General features: G+C 45.6%; 1 protein-coding gene across 9 annotated transcripts in view; it reads left to right on the top strand.

Moving 5' to 3' along the window:
• The window catches only part of LOC137373538 (jun dimerization protein 2-like), a 90,773-nt gene that overhangs the window by 33,282 nt on the left and 37,526 nt on the right, over positions 1-19,965 (top strand). For 3 of the 9 annotated variants that reach the window (XM_068038432.1, XM_068038431.1, XM_068038433.1), the window contains one exon: positions 17,337-17,428. The exons of 5 other annotated variants lie outside the window; for them this stretch is intronic. In XM_068038432.1, coding sequence (XP_067894533.1) covers positions 17,337-17,428 — 92 coding nt within the window. Of the gene's footprint in view, positions 1-17,336; positions 17,429-19,965 lie in introns of those variants that run through there. One more of the 9 variants, XM_068038437.1, reaches the window with a different exon arrangement.

The following is a 19,965-nucleotide window of genomic DNA, read 5'->3' as shown; positions in this document are numbered from 1 at the left end:
ACTGTTCGGGGGCCTGTAGACCACTCCCACTAGTGACTTCTTTCCCCTACTATTCCTCATCTCCAAACTGATTCTACATCCTGACCTCCTGAACCAATGTTATCTCCAACTATTGCACCAATGCCATCCTTGATTAACAGTGCGACCCCTCCACCTTTACCTAGCTTCCTATTCTTCTTGAATGTCATATACTCATCAATAGTCAGGACCCAATCCTCATCATCCTGCAGCCACCTCTCCATAACGGCTTTCAGATCATATTTATTTACTTCACTGTGTGCTATCAGTTTGCTTACTTTGTTATGAATGCTACCTGCTTTCAGATACAGAGCCTTTAGTTTTGTCTTTGTTATCTTTGTAACACTTAGTCTTGACTGTTGGTGTGTTTATCGTTTTTTTCTCTCTGTCCCTTCTGGCCATTCTCTGACCTTCATTTCCCATATTACTATTCTGCTCTCCTGCCTTAACTCTACCCCTTGATTTGCTACATCTACCTGAACTTGATCCCTCTCCCCCTTATTTAGTTTAAAGCCCTCTCTACTTCCCTAGTTATACAGTTTGCTAGAACACTGGTCCCAGCACGGTTCAGGTGCAGACAGTCCCAACAGCCCCCACTTTCCCCATTACTGGTGTCAGTGCCCAATAAACCGAAACCCACTTCTTCCACAGCAGTCTTTGAGCCATGTATTCATTTCACTAATCTCATGTGCCCTCTGCCGATTGGCACCTGGATCAGTAATAATCCAGAGACTATTACCCTTGAGGTTCTGCTCTTCAATTTGGTGCCTAGCTCCTCATACTGACTAAGCAGAACCTCTTTCCTAGTCCTCCCTATGTTGTTGGTACCAACATGGACCACGATAACTGGATCCTCCCCCTCCCACTCCAAGTTCCTATCCAGCCCTGAGCAGATATCCCAAACCCTGGCACCTGGCAGGGTTTATCTGTCTTTGACCCCTTAATATTCCTTCTGGTTCCCACTTCCCTGCTGAGTTAATTTAAACTGTCTCCAATAACACTAGCAAATTGCTCCGCAAGGACATTAGTCCCGGCTCTGTTCAGGTTCAACCCATCTGGACTGTATAGGTCCCACCTTCTTCACTCCCAATGTCCCAGTAATCTGAAGCCCTCCCTCCTGCATCACCTCCCCAGGCATACATTCATCTGCTCTATCCTCTTATTTCTATGCTCACTTGCACATGGCACTGGGAGTAATCCGGAGATTATTACCTTTTGAGGTCCTGCTTGAGAATGTCATTCCTAGCTCCCTAAACTCTACCTGCAGGACCTTGTTCCCCTTTCTATCAATGTCATTGGTTCCAATATGGACCACGACTGCTGGCTGTTCACCCTCCCCCTTCAGGATGCTCTGCAGCCACTCAGTCACATCCTTGACCCTGGCACCAGGAGGCAACACACCATCCTGGATTCACGTCTATGGCCGCAGAAACACCTGTCTGTGTTCCCCTAACTACAAAATTCCCTCTCACTATTACCTGGTCAGTTTTCCTCCTACCTCTCTATACAGCTGAGCCAGCCGTGGTCTAGATCTGACTGCACACCCCAGATGAACCATCACTCTACCAATATTCAGATTGGAGTACTGGTTTCAGAGTGAGATGCACTCAGGGGTTTCCAGCGCTAGCTGCCTGGACCTCCTTGACTGTCACCCATTCCCACTTTCCCTGCACACCCTTAAACTGCAGGGTGACCACATCTATAAATGTGCTATCCACAAACTGTCATCGTCGTGGATGCAGCTCAGTGACGTCCGCTGCTGCTGAAACCCGGAGCTGAAGCTGCTGCAGCTGATGACAATTCCTGCACATGTGGTTATCCAGGACACGAGAAGTGTCCTGGAGTTCCCACATGGATCAGGCTATGCACTCCATGGGTCTGAGCTGCTCTGCCATGCCTCTATTTATTAGACTATTAAACTTAGTACTTGAATAAAAGACTCTCAAAGGATGAGCTGGACATACAGCCAACCAAATCGGAACTCAGTGATGCCATTGATTCTCTAGCCAGCGGAAAAGCCCCTGGGAAGGACAGCATTACCCCTGAAATAATCAAGAGTGCCAAGCCTGCTATACTCTCAGCACTACATGAACTGCTATGCCTGTGCTGGGATGAGGGAGCAGTACCTCAGGACATGCGCGATGCCAATATCATCACCCTCTATAAAAACAAAGGTGACCTTGGTGACTGCAACAACTACCGTGGAATCTCCCTGCTCAGCATAGTGGGGAAAGTCTTTGCTCGAGTCGCTCTGAACAGGCTCCAGAAACTGGCCGAGCGCGTCTACCCTGAGGCACAGTGTGGCTTTCGTGCAGAGAGATCGACCGTTGACATGCTGTTCTGCCTTCGTCAGATACAGGAGAAATGCCGTGAACAACAGATGCCCCTCTACATTGCTTTCATTGATCTCACCAAAGCCTTTGACCTCGTCAGCAGACGTGGTCTCTTCAGACTACTGGAAAAGATTGGATGTCCACCAAAGCTACTAAGTATCGTCACCTCATTCCATGACAATATGAAAGGCACAATTCAACATGGTGGCTCCTCATCAGAGCCCTTTCCTATCCTGAGTGGCGTGAAACAGGGCTGTGTTCTCGCACCCGCACTTTTTGGGATTTTCTTCTCCCTGCTGCTTTCACATGCGTTCAAGTCCTCTGAAGAAGGAATTTTCCTCCACACAAGATTAGGGGGCAGGTTGTTCAACCTTGCCCGTCTAAGAGCGAAGTCCAAAGTACGGAAAGTCCTCATCAGGGAACTCCTCTTTGCTGACGATGCTGCTTTAACATCTCACACTGAAGAGTGTCTGCAGAGTCTCATCGACAGGTTTGCGGCTGCCTGCAATGAATTTGGCCTAACCATCAGCCTCAAGAAAACGAACATCATGGGGCAGGACGTCAGAAATGCTCCATCCATCAATATTGGCGACCACTCTCTGGAAGTGGTTCAAGAGTTCACCTACCTAGGCTCAACTATCACCAGTAACCTGTCTCTAGATGCAGAAATCAACAAGCACATGGGAAAGGCTTCCACTGCTATATCCAGACTGGCCAAGAGAGTGTGGGAAAATGGCGCACTGACACGGAACACAAAAGTCCGAGTGTATCGAGCCTGTGTCCTCAGTACCTTGCTCTATGGCAGCGAGGCCTGTACAACGTATGCCAGCCAAGAGCGACGTCTCAATTCATTCCATCTTCGCTGCCTCCGGAGAATACTTGGCATCAGGTGGCAGGACCGTATCTCCAACACAGAAGTCCTCGAGGCGGCCAACACCCCCAGCTTATACACACTACTGAGTCAGCGGCGCTTGAGATGGCTTGGCCATGTGAGCTGCATGGAAGATGGCAGGATCCCCAAAGACACATTGTACAGCGAGCTCGCCACTGGTATCAGACCCATCGGCCGTCCACGTCTCCGCTTTAAAGACATCTGCAAACGTGACATGAAATCGTGTGACATTGATCACAAGTCGTGGGAGTCAGTTGCCAGCGTTCGCCAGAGCTGGCGGGCAGCCATAAAGACAGGGCTAAAATGTGGCGAGTCGAAGAGACTTAGTAGTTGGCAGGAGAAAAGACAGAGGCGCAAGGGGAGAGCCAACTGTGCAACAGCCACGCAAACAAATTTCTCTGCAGCACCTGTGGAAGAGCCTGTCACTCTAGAATTGGCCTTTCTTGCCTCTCCAGGCGCTGCTTCACAAACCACTGACCACCTCCAGGCGCTTACCCATTGTCTCTCGAGATAAGGAGGCCCAAAAGAAAGAAACTTAGTACTTGAATAAAAGACTCTCAAACTACTCGACAATCAGCTGCTTTTCCTGTGCTGACCTCACTTTATTTTATAAGGAAGATTAACGAAGGTGTTTTTACTAAACTCAATTATCTAAAAACCTTAGATTTAATTTACTGAAAAAATACTTCTTTAGTGTTCCTAACCCCTATTAGTTAATTTTTAACTTTATCCCTGAGATCTGATTAACTAATTGAGCACTGATTGAAATTATGATTAATATAAAACTAAAGTCAATTTTATAATTTATGAATCAATCAAATCTTACTTTATAGTTGGTTAATTTAGGTTAAATTAAAATTCAAAGCTTACTGGTAGACTCACTCTGTCCTCCCTTCTGTTTCCTCGCTCTCTCTCTCTCTCTCTCTCTCTCTCTCTCTCTCTCTCTCTCTCTCTCTCTCTCTCTCTCTCTCTCTGACTGATGACTCTCTAACCCTGTTTTATTTGCTAATTCACAAACTCTCTTTTTCTCTGGTACAGTTGGTTGCTCAGTGTTTAATTCTGGTTCGCAAACTATTTGATAACCTTAAAGATATTTATCAGTAACAGAGTAAATGTTTAAAATAATTGGAAAATAACTAGAGGGGAAATGAGAAATTATTTTACACAGGCACAAAAGCAAAATATTTTGGGAATTTGAATTGAAAAATAGAAAATGTTGGAAATACTCAGCAGGTCTGACAGCATCTGTGGAGAGAGAAAGCAAAAATTTCCAGTTTCCTGGTCTCAACCGCCTCCTCTTCACTATGGACGTCCAATCTCTCTACACCTCCATCCCCCACCAGGATGGTTTGAGGGCTCTCCGCTTCTTCCTTGAACAGAGGCCCAACCAGTCCCCATCCACCACCACCCTCCTCCGCCTGGCTGAACTTGTTCTCACATTGAACAACTTCTCCTTCAACTCCACTCACTTCCTTCAAGTAAAAGGTGTTGCTATGGGTACCCGCATGGGTCCTAGTTATACCTGTCTTTTTGTGGGAAATGTCGAACATTCCTTGTTCCAGTCTGACTCAGTCTCCCTCCCCCAACTCTTTTTCCGGTACATTGATGACTGTATCGGTGCCGTTTCCTGCTCCCGCCCCGAACTGGAAAACTTTATCAACTTTGCTTCCAATTTCCACCCTTCTCTCACCTTTACATGGTCCATCTCTGACACTTCCCTTCCCTTCCTCGACTTCTCTGTCTCCATCTCTGGGGATAGGTTGTCTACTAATATCCATTATAAGCCCACCGACTCCCACAGCTACCTCGACTACACTTCTTCACACCCTACCTCCTGTAAGGACTCCATTCCATTCTTCCAGTTTCTCCATCTCTGTCGCATCTGTTTGGATAATGCAACCTTCCAAACCAGTGCTTCCGATATGTCTTCCTTTTTCCTGAACCTAGGAGTCCCCCCCCACACCCTGCTCCCACGTGTGGTTGACAGGGTCCTCAACCCTGTCCATCCCACGTCCTACACTTCTGCTTTCACCCCTTCCCCCTCCCTCCCAGAGCCATGATCGGGTGGTTTTTGTCCTCACCTTCCATCCCATCAGCCTCTGTATTCATTAGATTATCCTTCACCAATTCCACCACCTCCAGTGTGACACCATCACCAAACACACCTTCCCCTCCCCTCCCCTTTTCAGCATTCCGAAGGGACCCTTCCCTCCCTGATAGCCTGGTCCATCCTTCATTACCCCCAACACCCTGTCCCCTTCCCACTGCACCTTTCCATGCACCTTACCTCCTCCCTTCTCACCATCCAAGGCCCCAAACACACTATCCAGGAGAAATGATCATTTGTACTTCTTTCAATTGAGTTAATGTATTTGGTGCTGATGATGTGATCTCTACAAAGGGGAGACTGAATGCAGACTAGTTGATCACTTTGCGGAACACCTCCGTTCTGTCTGCGAGCTTCTGGTCACCTGTCATTTTAATTCCCCACCGTGCTCCCACTCTGACCTCTCTATTCTCAGCCTCCTGCAGTGTTCCAATGAAGCTCAATGTAAACTCGAGGAACTGCACCTCATCATTCAATTCAGCACTTTACATCTTTCCAGACTCAACACTGAGTTCAACAATTTCAGATCAGAATCTCTGCTCCCATTTTGTTTCCTTTTCTTTGCATGTTTCAGTCTTACTCTTGTTTTTCTCCTGTTTTTGCTTTTGGACAGCAGCTGTTCACCAGTCTGCCATTCACACCTCCTCTAGATACATCTTTTGTTTCTTTATTTGTCCCATTACCACTCCCTTTGGCCCTACGCCACCAACTCTTTTGTTATTTAATCTCTCCTGTTTTCCAGCCTATCACAAACCTTCCCTTTTGTTCATTATCCACCCTCCCTCTTTCACCTGCTTAAAACCTGTTACATTTCTAACTTTGCCCAGCTCTGATGAAAGGTCTCTGACCTGAAACGTTAACTGTTTCTCTCTCCACACATGATACCTAACCTGCATTCCAGCATTTTCTGATTTTATTTCACACGGGATTGTTTTGCTCTGGAAAACACTCCCTGAAACACTGGTGCAATCAGGATGTGGTAGCATAGTGGTTATGTTTCTGGACTAGTAATCTAGAGGCCTAGACTAATGATTTGGTGACATAAATTCAAATCCCACTATGGCAGCTGGGAACTTAAATTCAGTTAATTAAATAAAACGTCTGGAGTGGTAATTATGAAACTACTGGATTGTTGTCAAAACCCATCTGGTTCACTAATGTGTTTAGGGAAGGAAATCTGCTGTCCTTACCTGGTCTGGCCTACATGCGACTCCAGACCCACAGCAATTGCCCTTTGAAATGGCCGAGTAAGCCACTCAGTTATACTCGAGAGTGACTCACCACCACCTTCTCGGGGTTAATTAGCACTGGGCAATAAATGCTGGACTTGTCAACAACACATCTCCTGAATGAATTAAAAAATCAGTTTCCATAGGAAATTTCAAAGGGCAGTTTGACATGGCCTTCAAGAGGATTACTTTGCAGGATTATGGGGGAAAAAACTAGGGTATGGGACCTAACTGAAGAGTTCTTTCAAAGAGCTGGTACAGGCTGAATAGTCTCCTTCTATGTGGTAAGATTCCATAATTGTAGTGTTTAAAAAGTACACAGGTTACTTGTGTTTATAAATTGAGGAATAGAATATAAAAACAAAGTGTTCATGCTGGAATTTTATAAATCACTGGTTAGGCCTCAGCTGGAGTATTGTAGACAATTCTGGCACCAAACTTCAGGGAATCTGTAAAGGCCTGAGAAAAGGTGCAGAGGATGTTTCCCAGGATGTTACCAGAGATGATAAAGTATGATGTGGTGCTGGAGGATTGGAGAATTGCTAACGTTGTACCTCTGTTTAAAAAGGGAGCGAGGGGTAGACCAAATAATTACAGGACAATCAGTCTAACCTCAGTAACTGGCAAATTATTGGAATCTATTCTGAGACAGGATAAACTGTCACTTAGAAAGGCACAGGTTAATCAAGGATAGTCAGCATGGATTTGTTAAGGGAAGATCTTGTTTGACCAACTTGATTGAATTTTTTGAAGAAGTAACAAGGAAGGTAGATGAGGGTAGTGCAGTTGATGTGATCTACATGGATTTTAGCAAGGCTTTTGACAAGGTCCCACATGGCAGACTGGTTAAAAAAATAAAATCCCATGGGATCCAGGAAAATGCAGTAAGGTGGATATAAAATTGGCTCAGTGGCAGGAAACAAAGGGTAATTGTTTACGGGTGTTTTAGTGACTGGAGGGTTGTTTCCAGTGGCGTTCCGCAGGGCTCAGTACTGGGTCCCCTGCTTTTTGTAGTGCATATTAACGATTTGGATGTAAATGTAGGGGGCATGATCATTGGCCGTGTGGTAGATAGCGAGGAGGATAGCTGGAGGCTGCAGGAAGATATTGATGGTCTGGTCAGATGGGCAGAAAAGTGGCAAATGGAATTCAATCTGGAGAAGTGTGAGGTGATGCATTTGGGGAGGTCAAACAAGGCAAAGGAATACACAATTAATGGAAAAATACTGAGAAGTGTAGAGGAAGTGAGGGACCTCGGAGTGATGTCCACAGATCCCTGAATGTAGCAGGACAGGTCGATAAACATAGAAACATAGAAAAATAGGAGCAGGAGTAGGCCATTCGGCCCTTCGAGCCTGCACTGCCATTCAGTACGATCATGGCTAATCATCCAAACTCAGTAGCCTGTTCCCGGTTTCTCCCCATATCCCTTGATCCCATTAGCCCTAAGACCTATATCTAACTCTTTCTTGAATATATTTAATGATTTGGCCTCAACTGCTTTCTTTGGTAGAGAATTCCACAGGTTCACCACTCTCTGGGTGAAGAAATCTCTCCTCATCTCAGTCCTAAATAGCTTACCCCTTATCCTTATACTGTGACCCCTGGTCCTGGATTCCCCTGCCATCAGGAACATCCTTCCTGCATCTAGTCTGTCCAGTCCTGTTAGAATTTTGTACGTTTCTATGAGATCCCCTCTCATTCTTCTAAACTCTAATGAATACAAGCCTAATCGACCCAATCTCTCTTCATACGTCACTCCCGCCGTCCCAGGAATCAGTCTGGTAAACCTTCGCTGCACTCCCTCTACAGCAAGAACATCCTCCCTCAGATAAGGAGACCAAAACTGCACACAATATTCCAGGTGTAGCCTCACCAAGTCCCTGTACAATTGCAGCAAGACATCCCTGCTCCTGTACTCGAATCCTCTCGATATGAAGGCCAACATACCATTTATTACATGCCATGTCACTTGTTAACTCTTTTCTTTTTTAAATATCTATAGAAACTCTACTACCTGTTTTTATATTTCTAGCTAGCTTTCTCTCATATTCTAATTTTACCTTCCTTATCAATCTTTTAGTCATTCTTTGCTGTTTTTTATATTCTGTCCAATCTTCTGACCTGCCTCCCATCTTTGCACAACTATCGGCTTTTTCTTTAAGTTTGATACTAATCTTTAACTGTTTTAGTTAACCACGGATGGTGGGTCCCACCCTTGGAATTTTTCTTTGTCCCCTTAACCTTCTCTACTCTAAGGAAAACAATCCCAGTTTCTCCAGACTCTCCACAGTTTCTCCAGTCCCTCATCCCTGGCATCATTCTTGCAAATCTCCTCCACACTGTTTCCAAGACCTGGACATCTTTCCTAAAGTGCGGTGCCCAGAATTGGATACAATCCGCCAGCTAAGGCCGAGCTACTGTTTTATAAAGGTTTAGTATAACTTCCTTCCTTTTGTCCTCTGTGCCTCCATGATAAAGCCAGGATCACATATGTTTTATGAACCACTATCTCAACCTGCCTCGCCATCTTCAATGATTTGTGCTCATATATACCCGAGGTCCTTCTACTGCTGCACCCCCTTTAGAATTGTACCATTTATTTTATATTGCCTCTCCTTGTTCTTTCTACCAAAATATATCATCTCCCACTTCTCTGCGTTAAATTTTATCTGCCACGTATCTGCTCATTTCATCAGTCTGTCCATATCCTCCTGAAGTCTGTTACTATCCTGCTCTCTCTTTACTACATTTCTGAGTTTCGTGTCATCAGCAAATTTTGAAATTATTCCCCGTAAGCTCCAATCCAGGTCTTTAATAAAAAAGGACAGTGGTCCGAATACAATCCCTGGGGGGCACCACTGTCTACTCCCTCCAGTCTGAAAAACAACCGCTACTCTCTGCTTCCTGTCGTTTAGCCAGTTTTATATCCATGCAGTCACTCTCCCGTTAATGCTTCTATTTCGCTAACCAGTCTATTTTGTGGTAATTAAATCAAACGCCTTTTGAAAGTCCAGAAACACGACATCAACAACTGCATTGCCCTCATCAGCTTTCTCCTCTGTACTTTCTTTATTTGGCTTGATTCTCGACTGTTTTTTAGAATTGTAGTAAAGTTACAGGACAGAAGGAGGCCATGCGGCCCATCGTGTTCGTGCCATTCTCTGCAAGAGCAACTCACCTAATCCTACTCCCTCACCTTTTTCCGCAGCCCTGAAAATTCTTCTTGTTAGATAATTATTCAATTCCCTTCTGAAAGCCTCGATTGAACCTGCCTCCAGCACACTCTCCAGCAGTACATTCCAGATCCTAACCACTCGCTGTGTAAAAGTGTTTTTCCTCATGTCACTGTTGCTTCTTTTGCCACTCACACTAAATCAGTGTCTTCTGTTCTGGATCCTCCGGCCAATGGGAACAGTTTCTCTCCAGCTAGTCTGTCCAGACACTTCATGATTTTCAACAGCTCTATCAAATTTCCCCTTAATCATCTCTTCTTCAAGGACAACAGACCCAGCTTCTTATGAATGATTTATGAATGGGAAAGGCTTTTGATAAAGTCCCCCACAGGAGGTTGGTTAGCAAAATTTAGGAACAAAGAACAGTACAGCACAGGAACAGGCCATTCGGCCCTCCAAGCCTGATGCCTGTCTAAACTAACACCTTCTGCACTTCCGGGGTCCGTATCCCTCTATTCCCTTCCTATTCATGTATTTGTCAAGATGGCTCTTAAACGTCGCTATCGTATCTGCTTCCACCCCCTCCCCCGGCAACAAGTTCCAGGCACTCCCCACCCTCTGTGTAAAGAACTTGCCTCGCACATCCCCTCGAAACTTTGACCCTCTCACCTTAAACCTATGTCCCCTAGTAACTGACTCTTCCACCCTGGGAAAAAGCTTCTGACTATCCACTCTGTCCATGCCGCTCATAACTTTGTAAACCTCTATCATGTCGCCCCTCCACCTCTGTCGTTCCAGTGAAAACAATCCAAGTTTATCCAACCTCTCCTCATAGCTAATGCCCTCCAGACCAGGCAACATCCTGGTAAACCTCTTCTGTACCCTCTCCAAAGCCTCCACGTCCTTCTGGTAGTGTGGCGACCAGAATTGTACGCAATATTCTAAGCGTGGCCGAACTAAGGTTCTGCACAGCTGCAACATGACTTGCCAATTTTTATACTCTATACCCCGACCGATGAAGGCAAGCGTGCCGTATGCCTTCTTGACTACCTTATCCACCTGCGTTGCCACTTTCAGTGACCTGTGGACCTGTACGCCCAGATCTCTCTGCCTGTCAATACTCCTAAGGGTTCTGCCATTTACTGTATACTTCCCACCTGCATTAGACCTTCCAAAATGCATTACCTCACATTTGTCCTGATTAAACTCCATCTGCCATTTCTCCGCCCAAGTCTCCAACCGATCTATATCCTGCTGTATCCTCTGACAATCCTTATCATTATCCGCAACTCCACCAACCTTTGTGTCGTCCGCAAACTTACTAATCAGACCAGCTACATTTTCCTCCAAATCATTTATATATACTACAAACAGCAAAGGTCCCAGCACTGATCCCTGCGGAACACCACTAGTCACATCCCTCCATTCAGAAAAACACCCTTCCACTGATACCCTCTGTCTTCTATGACCGAGCCAGTTCTGTATCCATCTTGCCAGCTCACCTCTGATCCCGTGTGACTTCACCTTTTGTACCAGTCTGCCATGAGGGACCTTGGCAAAGGCTTTACTAAAGTCCCTATAGACAACATCCACTGCCCTTCCTTCATCAATCATCTTTGTCACTTCCTCAAAAAACTCAATCAAATTAGTAAGACACGACCTCCCCTTCACAAAGCACAGGGGATAGGAGGTAATATACCGGCATGGATTAAGGATTGGTTAACAGGCAGAAAACAGAGAGTAGGAATAAACGGGTCATTCTCACCTTGGTAGGCTGTGACTAGTGGGGTACCGCAGGGATCAATACTTGTGCCCAGCTGTTCACAATATATATCAATGATTTGGATGTGGGGACCAAATGTAGTATTTCCAAATTCACAGATGTGAATGTTATCTATATGGACTTTAGTAAAGCCTTTGACAAGGTCCCTCATGGCAGACTGGTACAAAAGGTGAAGTCACACGGGATCAAAGGTGAGCTGGCAAGATGGATACAGAACTGGCTCTGTCATAGAAGACAGAGGGTAGCAGTGGAAGGGTGATTTTCTGAATGGAGGGATGTGACTAGTGGTGTTCCGCAGGGATCAGTGCTGGGACCTTTGCTGTTTGTAGTATATATAAATGATTTGGAGGAAAATGTAGCTGGTCTGATTAGTAAGTTTGCGGACGACACAAAGGTTGGTGGAGTTGCGGACAGTGATGAGGATTGTCAGAGGATACAGCAGGATATAGATCGGTCGGAGACTTGGGCAGAGAAATGGCAGATGGAGTTTAATCCGGACAAATGTGAGGTAATGCATTTTGGAAGGTCTAATGCAGGTGGGAGGTATACAGTAAATGGCAGAACCCTTAGGAGTATTGACAGGCAGAGAGATCTGGGCGTACAGGTTCACAGGTCACTGAAAGTGGCAACGCAGGTGGATAAGGTAGTCAAGAAGGCAAACGGCATGCTTGCCTTCATCGGTCGGGGCATAGAGTATAAAAATTGGCAAGTCATGCTGCAGCTGTACAGAACTTTAGTTAGGCCACACTTAGAATATTGCGTGCAATTCTGGTCGCCACACTACCAGAAGGATGTGGAGGCTTTGGAGAGGGTACAGAGGAGGTTTACCAGGATGTTGCCTGGTCTGGAGGGTATTAGCTATGAGGAGAGGTTGGATAAACTCGGATTATTTTCACTGGAACGACGGAGGTGGAGGGGCGACATGATAGAGGTTTACAAAGTTATGAGCGGCATGGACAGAGTGGATAGTCAGAAGCTTTTTCCCAGGGTGGAAGAGTCAGTTACTAGAGGACATAGGTTTAAGGTGCGAGGGGCAAAGTTTAAAAAGGATGTACGAGGCAAGTTCTTTACACAGAGGGTGATGAGTGCCTGGAACTTGTTGCCGGGGGAGGTGGTGGAAGCAGGTACCAGAGAGACGTTTAAGAGGCATCTTGACAAATACACGAATAGGATGGGAATAGAGGGATACGGACCCCGGAAGTGCAGAAGGTTTTAGTTTAGGCAGGCATCAAGATCGGCGCAGGCTTGAAGGGCCGAATGGCCTGTTCCTGTGCTGTACTGTTCTTTGTTCTAGAGGGTTGTGAATCTTTGGAATTCTCTACCCCAGAGGGCTGTGGAAGCTCAGTCTTTGAATATGTTTAAAGCAGAGATTGACAGATTTCTAAATACAAATGACATAAGGGGATATGAGGATAGTGTGGGAAAAAGACATTGAAGTGGATGATCAGCCATGATCGTATTGAATGGTGGAACAGGCTTGATGGGCTGAATGGCCTACTCCTATGTTCTCCAACCTATCTACGTAACTGAGGTTTCTAATCCCTGGAACCATTCTCATCAACCTTTTCTGCACCCTCTCTAAAGCCTTCACCTCTTTCCTAAAGTGTGGTGCTCAAAATTGGACACAATACTCCAGTTGATCATAACTTCCTTGCTTCTGTCCTCTTGAAGTCCATAACCTCACAGTTCACAATGCTTCTGTGTTTTGTGTCATCTGCAAATTTTTAAAAAAATTAAATGTGACATTTACTATAAACTTATTTCTTGGTTTTGATTTAATTGATTTTTATTTGTTCATGGGATGTGGGTGTCGCTGGCTAGGCCAGCATTTATTGCCCATTCCTAATTGCCCTTGAGAAGGTGGTGGTGAGCTGCCTTCTTGAACCACTGCAGTCCATGTGGGGTAGGTACACCCACAGTGCTGTTAGGAAGGGAGTTCCAGGATTTTGACCCAGCGACAGTGAAGGAACGGCGATATAGTTCCATGTCAGGATGGTGTGTGACTTGGAGGGGAACTTGCAGGTGGTGGTGTTCCCATGCATTTGCTGCCCTTGTCCTTCTAGTTGGTAGAGGTCGCGGGTTTGGAAGGTGCTGTCTAAGGAGCCTTGGTGCATTGCTGCAGTGCGTCTTGTAGATGGTACACACTGCTGCCACTGTGCGTCGGTGGTGGAGGGAGTGAATGTTTGTAGATGGGGTGCCAATCAAGCGGGCTGCTTTGTCTTGGATGGTGTTGAGCTTCTTGAGTGTTGTTGGAGCTGCACCCATCCAGGCAAGTGGAGAGTATTCCATCACACTCCTGCCTTCTAGATGGTGGACAGACTTTGGGGAGTCAGGAGGTGAGTTACTCGCCTCAGGGTTCCTAGCCTCTGACCTGCTCTTGTAGCCACGGTATTTATATGGCTACTCCAGTTCAGTTTCTGGTCAATGGTAGCCCCTAGGATGTTGATAGTGGGGGATTCAGCGATGGTAATGCTGTTGAATGTCAAGGGAGATGGTTAGATTCTCTCTTGTTGGAGATGGTCATTGCCTGGCACTTGTGTGGCGCGAATGTTACTTGCCACTTATCAGCCCAAGCCTGGATATTGTCCAGGTCTTGCTGCATTTCTACACGGACTGCTTCAGTATCTGAGGAGTCGCGAATGGTGCTGAACATTGTGCAATCATCAGCGAACATCCCCACTTATGACCTTATGATTGAAGGAAGGTCATTGATGAAGCAGCTGAAGATGGTTGGGCCTAGGACACTACCCTGAGGAACTCCTGCAGTGATGTCCTGGAGCTGAGATGATTGACCTCCAGCAACCACAACCATCTTCCTTTGCGCTAGGTCTGACTCCAATCAGCAGAGTGTTTTCCCCCAATTCCCATTGACCTCAGTTTTTCTGGGGCTCCTTGATGCCATACTCTGTCAAACACTGCCTTGATGTCTAGGGCAGTCACTCTCACCTCACCTCTTGAGTTCAGCTCTTTTGTCCATGTTTGAACCAAGGCTGTAATGAGGTCAGGAGCTGAGTGGCCCTGAGCAGGTTATTGCTAAGCAAGTGCCGCTTGATGGCACTGTTGATGACACCTTCCATCACTTTACTGATGATTGAGACTAGACTGAAGGGGCGGTAATTGGCCGGGTTGGACTTGTCCTGCTTTTTGTGTGCAGGACATACCTGGACAATTTTCAACATTGCCGGGTAGATGCCAGTGTTGTAGCCATACTGGAACAGCATGGCTAGGGGTATGGCAAGTTCTGGAGCACAGGTCTTCAGTACTATTGCTGGAATATTGTCAGGGCCCATAGCCTTTGCAGTATCCAGTGCCTTCAGTCGTTTCTGGATATCACGCGCAGTGAATCAAATTGGCTGAAGTCTGGCATCTGTGATGCTGGGGACTTCAGGAGGAGGCCGAGATGGATCATCAACTTAGCACTTCTGACTGAAGATTGTTGCAAATGCTTCAGCCTTATCTTTCACACTAATGTGCTGGGCTCCCCCATCCTCAATGATATTTGTGGAGCCACCTCTTCCAGTTAGTTGTTTAATTGTCCACCACCATTCACGGCTGGATGTGGCAGGACTGCAGAGCTTCGATCTGATCCGTTGGTTATGGGATCGCTTAGCTCTGTCTATCGCATGTTGCTTACGCAGTTTGGCATGCAGATAGTCCTGTGTTGTAGCTTCACCAGGTTGACACCTCATTTTGAGGTTTGCCTGGTGCTGCTCCTGGCATGCCCTCCTGCACTCTTCATTGAACCCGGGTTGGTCTCCTGGCTTCATGGTAATGGTAGAGTGGGGGATATGCCGGGCCATGAGGTTACAGATTGTGGTTGAGTACAATTCTGCTGCTACTGATGGCCCACAGCGCCTCATGGATGCCCAGATTTGCATTGCTAGATCTGTTCGAAATCTATCCCATTTAGCACGGTGATAGTGCCACACAACACGATGGAGGGTATCCTCAATGTGAAGGTGAGACATAGTCTCCACAAGTACTGTGCGGTGGTCACTCCTACCAATACTGTCATGGACAGAAGCATCTGCGGCAGGCAGATTGGTGAGGACAAGGTCAAGTATGTTTTTCCCCTCTTGGTTCCCTCACCACCTGCTGCAGACCCAGTTTAGAAGCTATGTCCTTTAGGACTCGGCAAGCTCGGTCAGTAGTGGTGCTACCGAGCCACTCTTGGTGATGGACATTGAAGTCCCCCAACCCAGAGTACATTTTCTGCCCTTGCCACCCTCAGTGCTTCCTCCAAGTGCTGTTCAATATGGTGGAGTACTGACTCATCAGCTGAGGGAGGGTGGTAGGTGGTAATCAGTAGGAGGTTACCTTGCCCATGTTTGACCTGATGCCATGAGACTTCATGGGGTCCAGAGTCGATGTTGAGGATTCCCAGGGCAACTCCCTCCCTACTGTATACCACTGTGCCACCACCTCTGCTGGGTCTGTCCTGCTGGTGGGACAGGATCTGTTCCTTAAGATCAGAATCCTAATACCAATACAAAAGCAAAATACTGCAGATGCTGGAAATCTGAAATACAAACAGCGATCTGGCAGCATCTGTGGAGAGAGAAACAGAGTTAACGTTTCAGGTTGATGATGGAATATTCTGACAAAAAGTCTACACAATCTTTCCTCATAGGTTGGATCCTACCAAATTCATGGTCAAATTTTACAAATTACACAGTCGTGATTTCACATATTTAAATTGTGAATTTTACAGAGTTGCAACAAACTATGAAAATTATCTATTTAAAACAAAAATAATGGATGTTTCTGGTTTCAAATGGTATTTATTGTATACTCAAAAACTATTGTAAAAAGCTAACTATAAACAGGTCACATTCCTTACTCACGGAAGTCCGTAGTTGAATGTGAGCGTCAAGCAACCTGCCACTGTGTCTTTCTTCACTCCCTGTCTCTGCTCTGTGATCACCTGTCCGTGTTTAAACACAGCTCTCTCCGCGTCCACAGAGTTTGTTGGAATTGTCAGACAGTGCCGTGCTAGCCTTATAAGGTGGAGGATTCTGCATTCCACAGAGTTCCAAAACTGCAGCTCAGACAAAATACAGTCTGCTTCTTTTGCAATACTTTTATAAGCAGGAATCTCCAGCCTACAGTTCTTGTCAAGGCCAGGAATCACATCAAATGAATTTAAATGCACCATCAATAGGTGCATTTGTGCAGGGTCAAAGATACGCACAGCTTTCAGGAACAGTGCAAAAGGTTGTTGAAACCTCTGAGCCACATTTTCTTCACCGCTTGATTCTTCCTGTAGCAGTAATATTGTTTGAGTTTCTTTGCCATGCAAGAAAACATCTATTGAGCACAGGCCTTCAATTCAGCATCATCAGAGTGTTATTCGTTTGACTGTGCTTCTGTCCAGAACAGTACATCCATTACTTTATTGTAAACTTTGTGGATTGTGATGTGTCGCGATTCAAAACAAGTGATTAAATCCATCAGTCATGTAGCATTCTTGGCAACAAATTGAACCTCCTCATTACGCTGAGCATCGTTTAGAAGGGTTACAATGTCTGTTAAAACCTGTGTTTTCAGTGGCAGTGTGAGCTCTTCTGAGGCAAGGTCTGAGTAGTATTTCAGGTGAGCTGCAAAATACTGTACTGCCTGAAACCAAGAATTCCAACATGTAATTACTGGCTCTGGAGGAAGGGCAATGTTTTGTTCCCCAATTTCAGCTGCATTTGCAATGTGTTGCCTGTATCGAAGCTTGTGGCTAGGGTAATGTTTGAAGATCTTTTTAATGTAGCTGACCAGTTTGTCACCTTCACAAACTTGCTTTTCCACAGCTCACTGACGAGATATTATAAATGCATTACACGTAATATGGACAGCATTAGGCATTACACCTTGGAGCACAGATTGGAAAGATTTTTGTCATGTAAGTTGCATTGTCACTGATGAAAGCAGACACTCTGTTGAAATCTGCAATGTATTTTGAAACAGTTTTGATTATTGCTGAGGAATCTGTGGTGTAATTAGCAGCTTCTAAGTGGACGCAGTCTGCAAGCACTGTTAGCTTTTCTGACTTTACGTCTTCAGCCTTACCGGACATAAAATCACATAGTTGTCTTGCACATCGATGGACTCATTACAAATAATTCCAAAAGATTCACGTGTTAATCTGAGACTTCATCTCCTCATAATGTGTCGCAAAAGCCTTCAATAGGTAGTCCCATCTTACTTTATTTGCACTTGGCCAGCAACCACCATTTTGCACATTACGTTTAGTGAATACCCACAGCTTTGGGTGATCACGTTTTTCCAGTGCTGTGCTGGTGCTTGCAAAAAGCATCCACAAGTTCCATTGTAACCAACTGACGATTTTCTGAGCTCTCTGTCAATTTCTTAAAAAGAGTTGAAATCGTTGCTTGTTTTTTTGCGTGTTTGTTTTCCAGCAGTGTGGTATCGGATGCTGTCTTTCTGCTGCGGTGTCTTTCGGACTCTAAGTGGTGCTGAACCGTTACTTGCTGTGTGTGATCCAATGAAACATTGCAGCTTGTACAAAACAGTATTGCACAAATGGTATTCAGAATGTGACTTCCAAATTCTTTCACTCGAGGTGTTACAGTAATGGTTATGGCTGTTTTTGATTTGCTCATTCTGGCATTCTCACTTGTCTGCTAATACTTAAGACTGCTTCTCTCAAAACTGCACCAGAAGCCCTCCATCATCTACCAATCAGTGCGTTGAGCCTCGTCTTACTTAATAAAAGGCTTTGATGTTTGCAACACGCCCAACAATCAGCGAGGTGAGCCTTGTGTCAATAAAGAAAATGAGCAAAGTTTGCAAAATGGCCAATTTCACAAAGGACCGAGATTTCACAGTCTATGACGCATTTCTCATGGCTGTGAATTTGGTAGGGCCCTACTCATAGGCCAATCCCCTCATCCCAGGAATCAGTCCAGCGAACCTTCAGTGCACTATCTCTATGGCAAGTATATCCTTCCTTAGGTAAGGAGAGCAAAACAGAAATTGCTGGAAATATTCAGCACGTCTGGCAGCTTCTGTAGAGAGAAAAACGAGCCTGAACATTTCAGGTCTGTGATCTTTCACCAGGACAGTTTTCCCACTGTGGTCTCACCAACACCTGATACAAGTGGAGTAAGACATTCTCCCTTTTATACTCCATTCCCTTCAGAATAAAAAAAAGAAAGACTTGCATTTATATAGCACCTTTCATAACCACCAGACATCCCAAAGCTCCTTACAGCCAATGAAGTAGTGTTGGAGTGCAGTTATAGGAACAGGAGTAGGCCATTCAGTCCATCGAGCCTGCTCTGCCATTCAATACTATCATGGCTGATCATCCACTTCAATGCCTTTTTCCCACACTATCGTCATATCCCTTTACATCATTAGTATTTAGAAATCTGTCAATCTCTGCTTTAAACATACTCAATGACTGAGCTTCCACAGCCCTCTGGGGTAGAGAATTCCCAAGATTCACAACCCTCTGAGTAAAGAAATTTCTCCTCATCTCTGTCCTAAGTGGCTTCCCCTTTATTTTGAAATTGTGTCCCCTGGTTCTAGACTCCCCAACCAAGGGAAACATCTTACCTGCATTTACCCTGTCTATCCCTTTAAGTATTCTGTAGGTTTCAGAATCACAGAATAATACAGTGCAGAAGAGGCCCTTCGGCCCATCGAGTCTGCACCGATGCATTAAAGACACCTGACCTGTCTACCTAATCCCATTTGGCAGCACTTGGCCCAGAGCCTTGAATGTTATGTTGTGCCAAGTGCTCATCCAGGTACTTTTTAAAGGATGTGAGGCAGGGCATTCCAGACCGTCACCACCGTCTGGGTAAAAAAGTTCTTCCTCAAATCCCCCTTAAACCTCCTGCCCCTCACCTTAAACTTGTGACCCCTCATAACTAACCCTTCAACTAAGGGGAACAGCTGCTCCCTATCCACCCTGTCCATGCCCCTCATAATCTTGTACACCTCGATCAGGTCACCCCTCAGTCTTCTCTGCTCCAGTGAAAACAACCCAAGCCTATCCAACCTCTCTTCATAGCTTAAATGTTCCATCCTAGGCACCATCCTGGTGAATCACCTCTGCACCCCCTCCAGTGCAATCACATCCTTCCTATAATGTGGTGACCAGAATTGCACACAGTACTCCAGCTGTGGCCTTACCAAAGTTCTGTACAACTCCAACATGACCTCCCTGCTTTTGTAATCTATGCCTCGATTGATAAAGGCAAGTGTCCCATATGCCTTTTTCACCACCCTATTAACCTGCCCTTCTGCCTTCAGAGATCTATGGACAAACACGCCAAGGTCCCTTTGTTCCTCGGAACTTCCCAGTGTCTCACACGTTTCAAGGAGATCACCTCTCATTCTTCAAAACTCTAGAGAATACAGGCCCGGATTTCCCAATCTCTTGTCATCCCAGGAACAAGTCTGGTGAAT

The sequence above is a fragment of the Heterodontus francisci genome, chromosome 9 (assembly GCF_036365525.1).
Source record: "Heterodontus francisci isolate sHetFra1 chromosome 9, sHetFra1.hap1, whole genome shotgun sequence".
Classification (NCBI taxonomy): domain Eukaryota; kingdom Metazoa; phylum Chordata; class Chondrichthyes; order Heterodontiformes; family Heterodontidae; genus Heterodontus; species Heterodontus francisci.
This window is presented reverse-complemented; position numbering and strand designations above follow the sequence as displayed.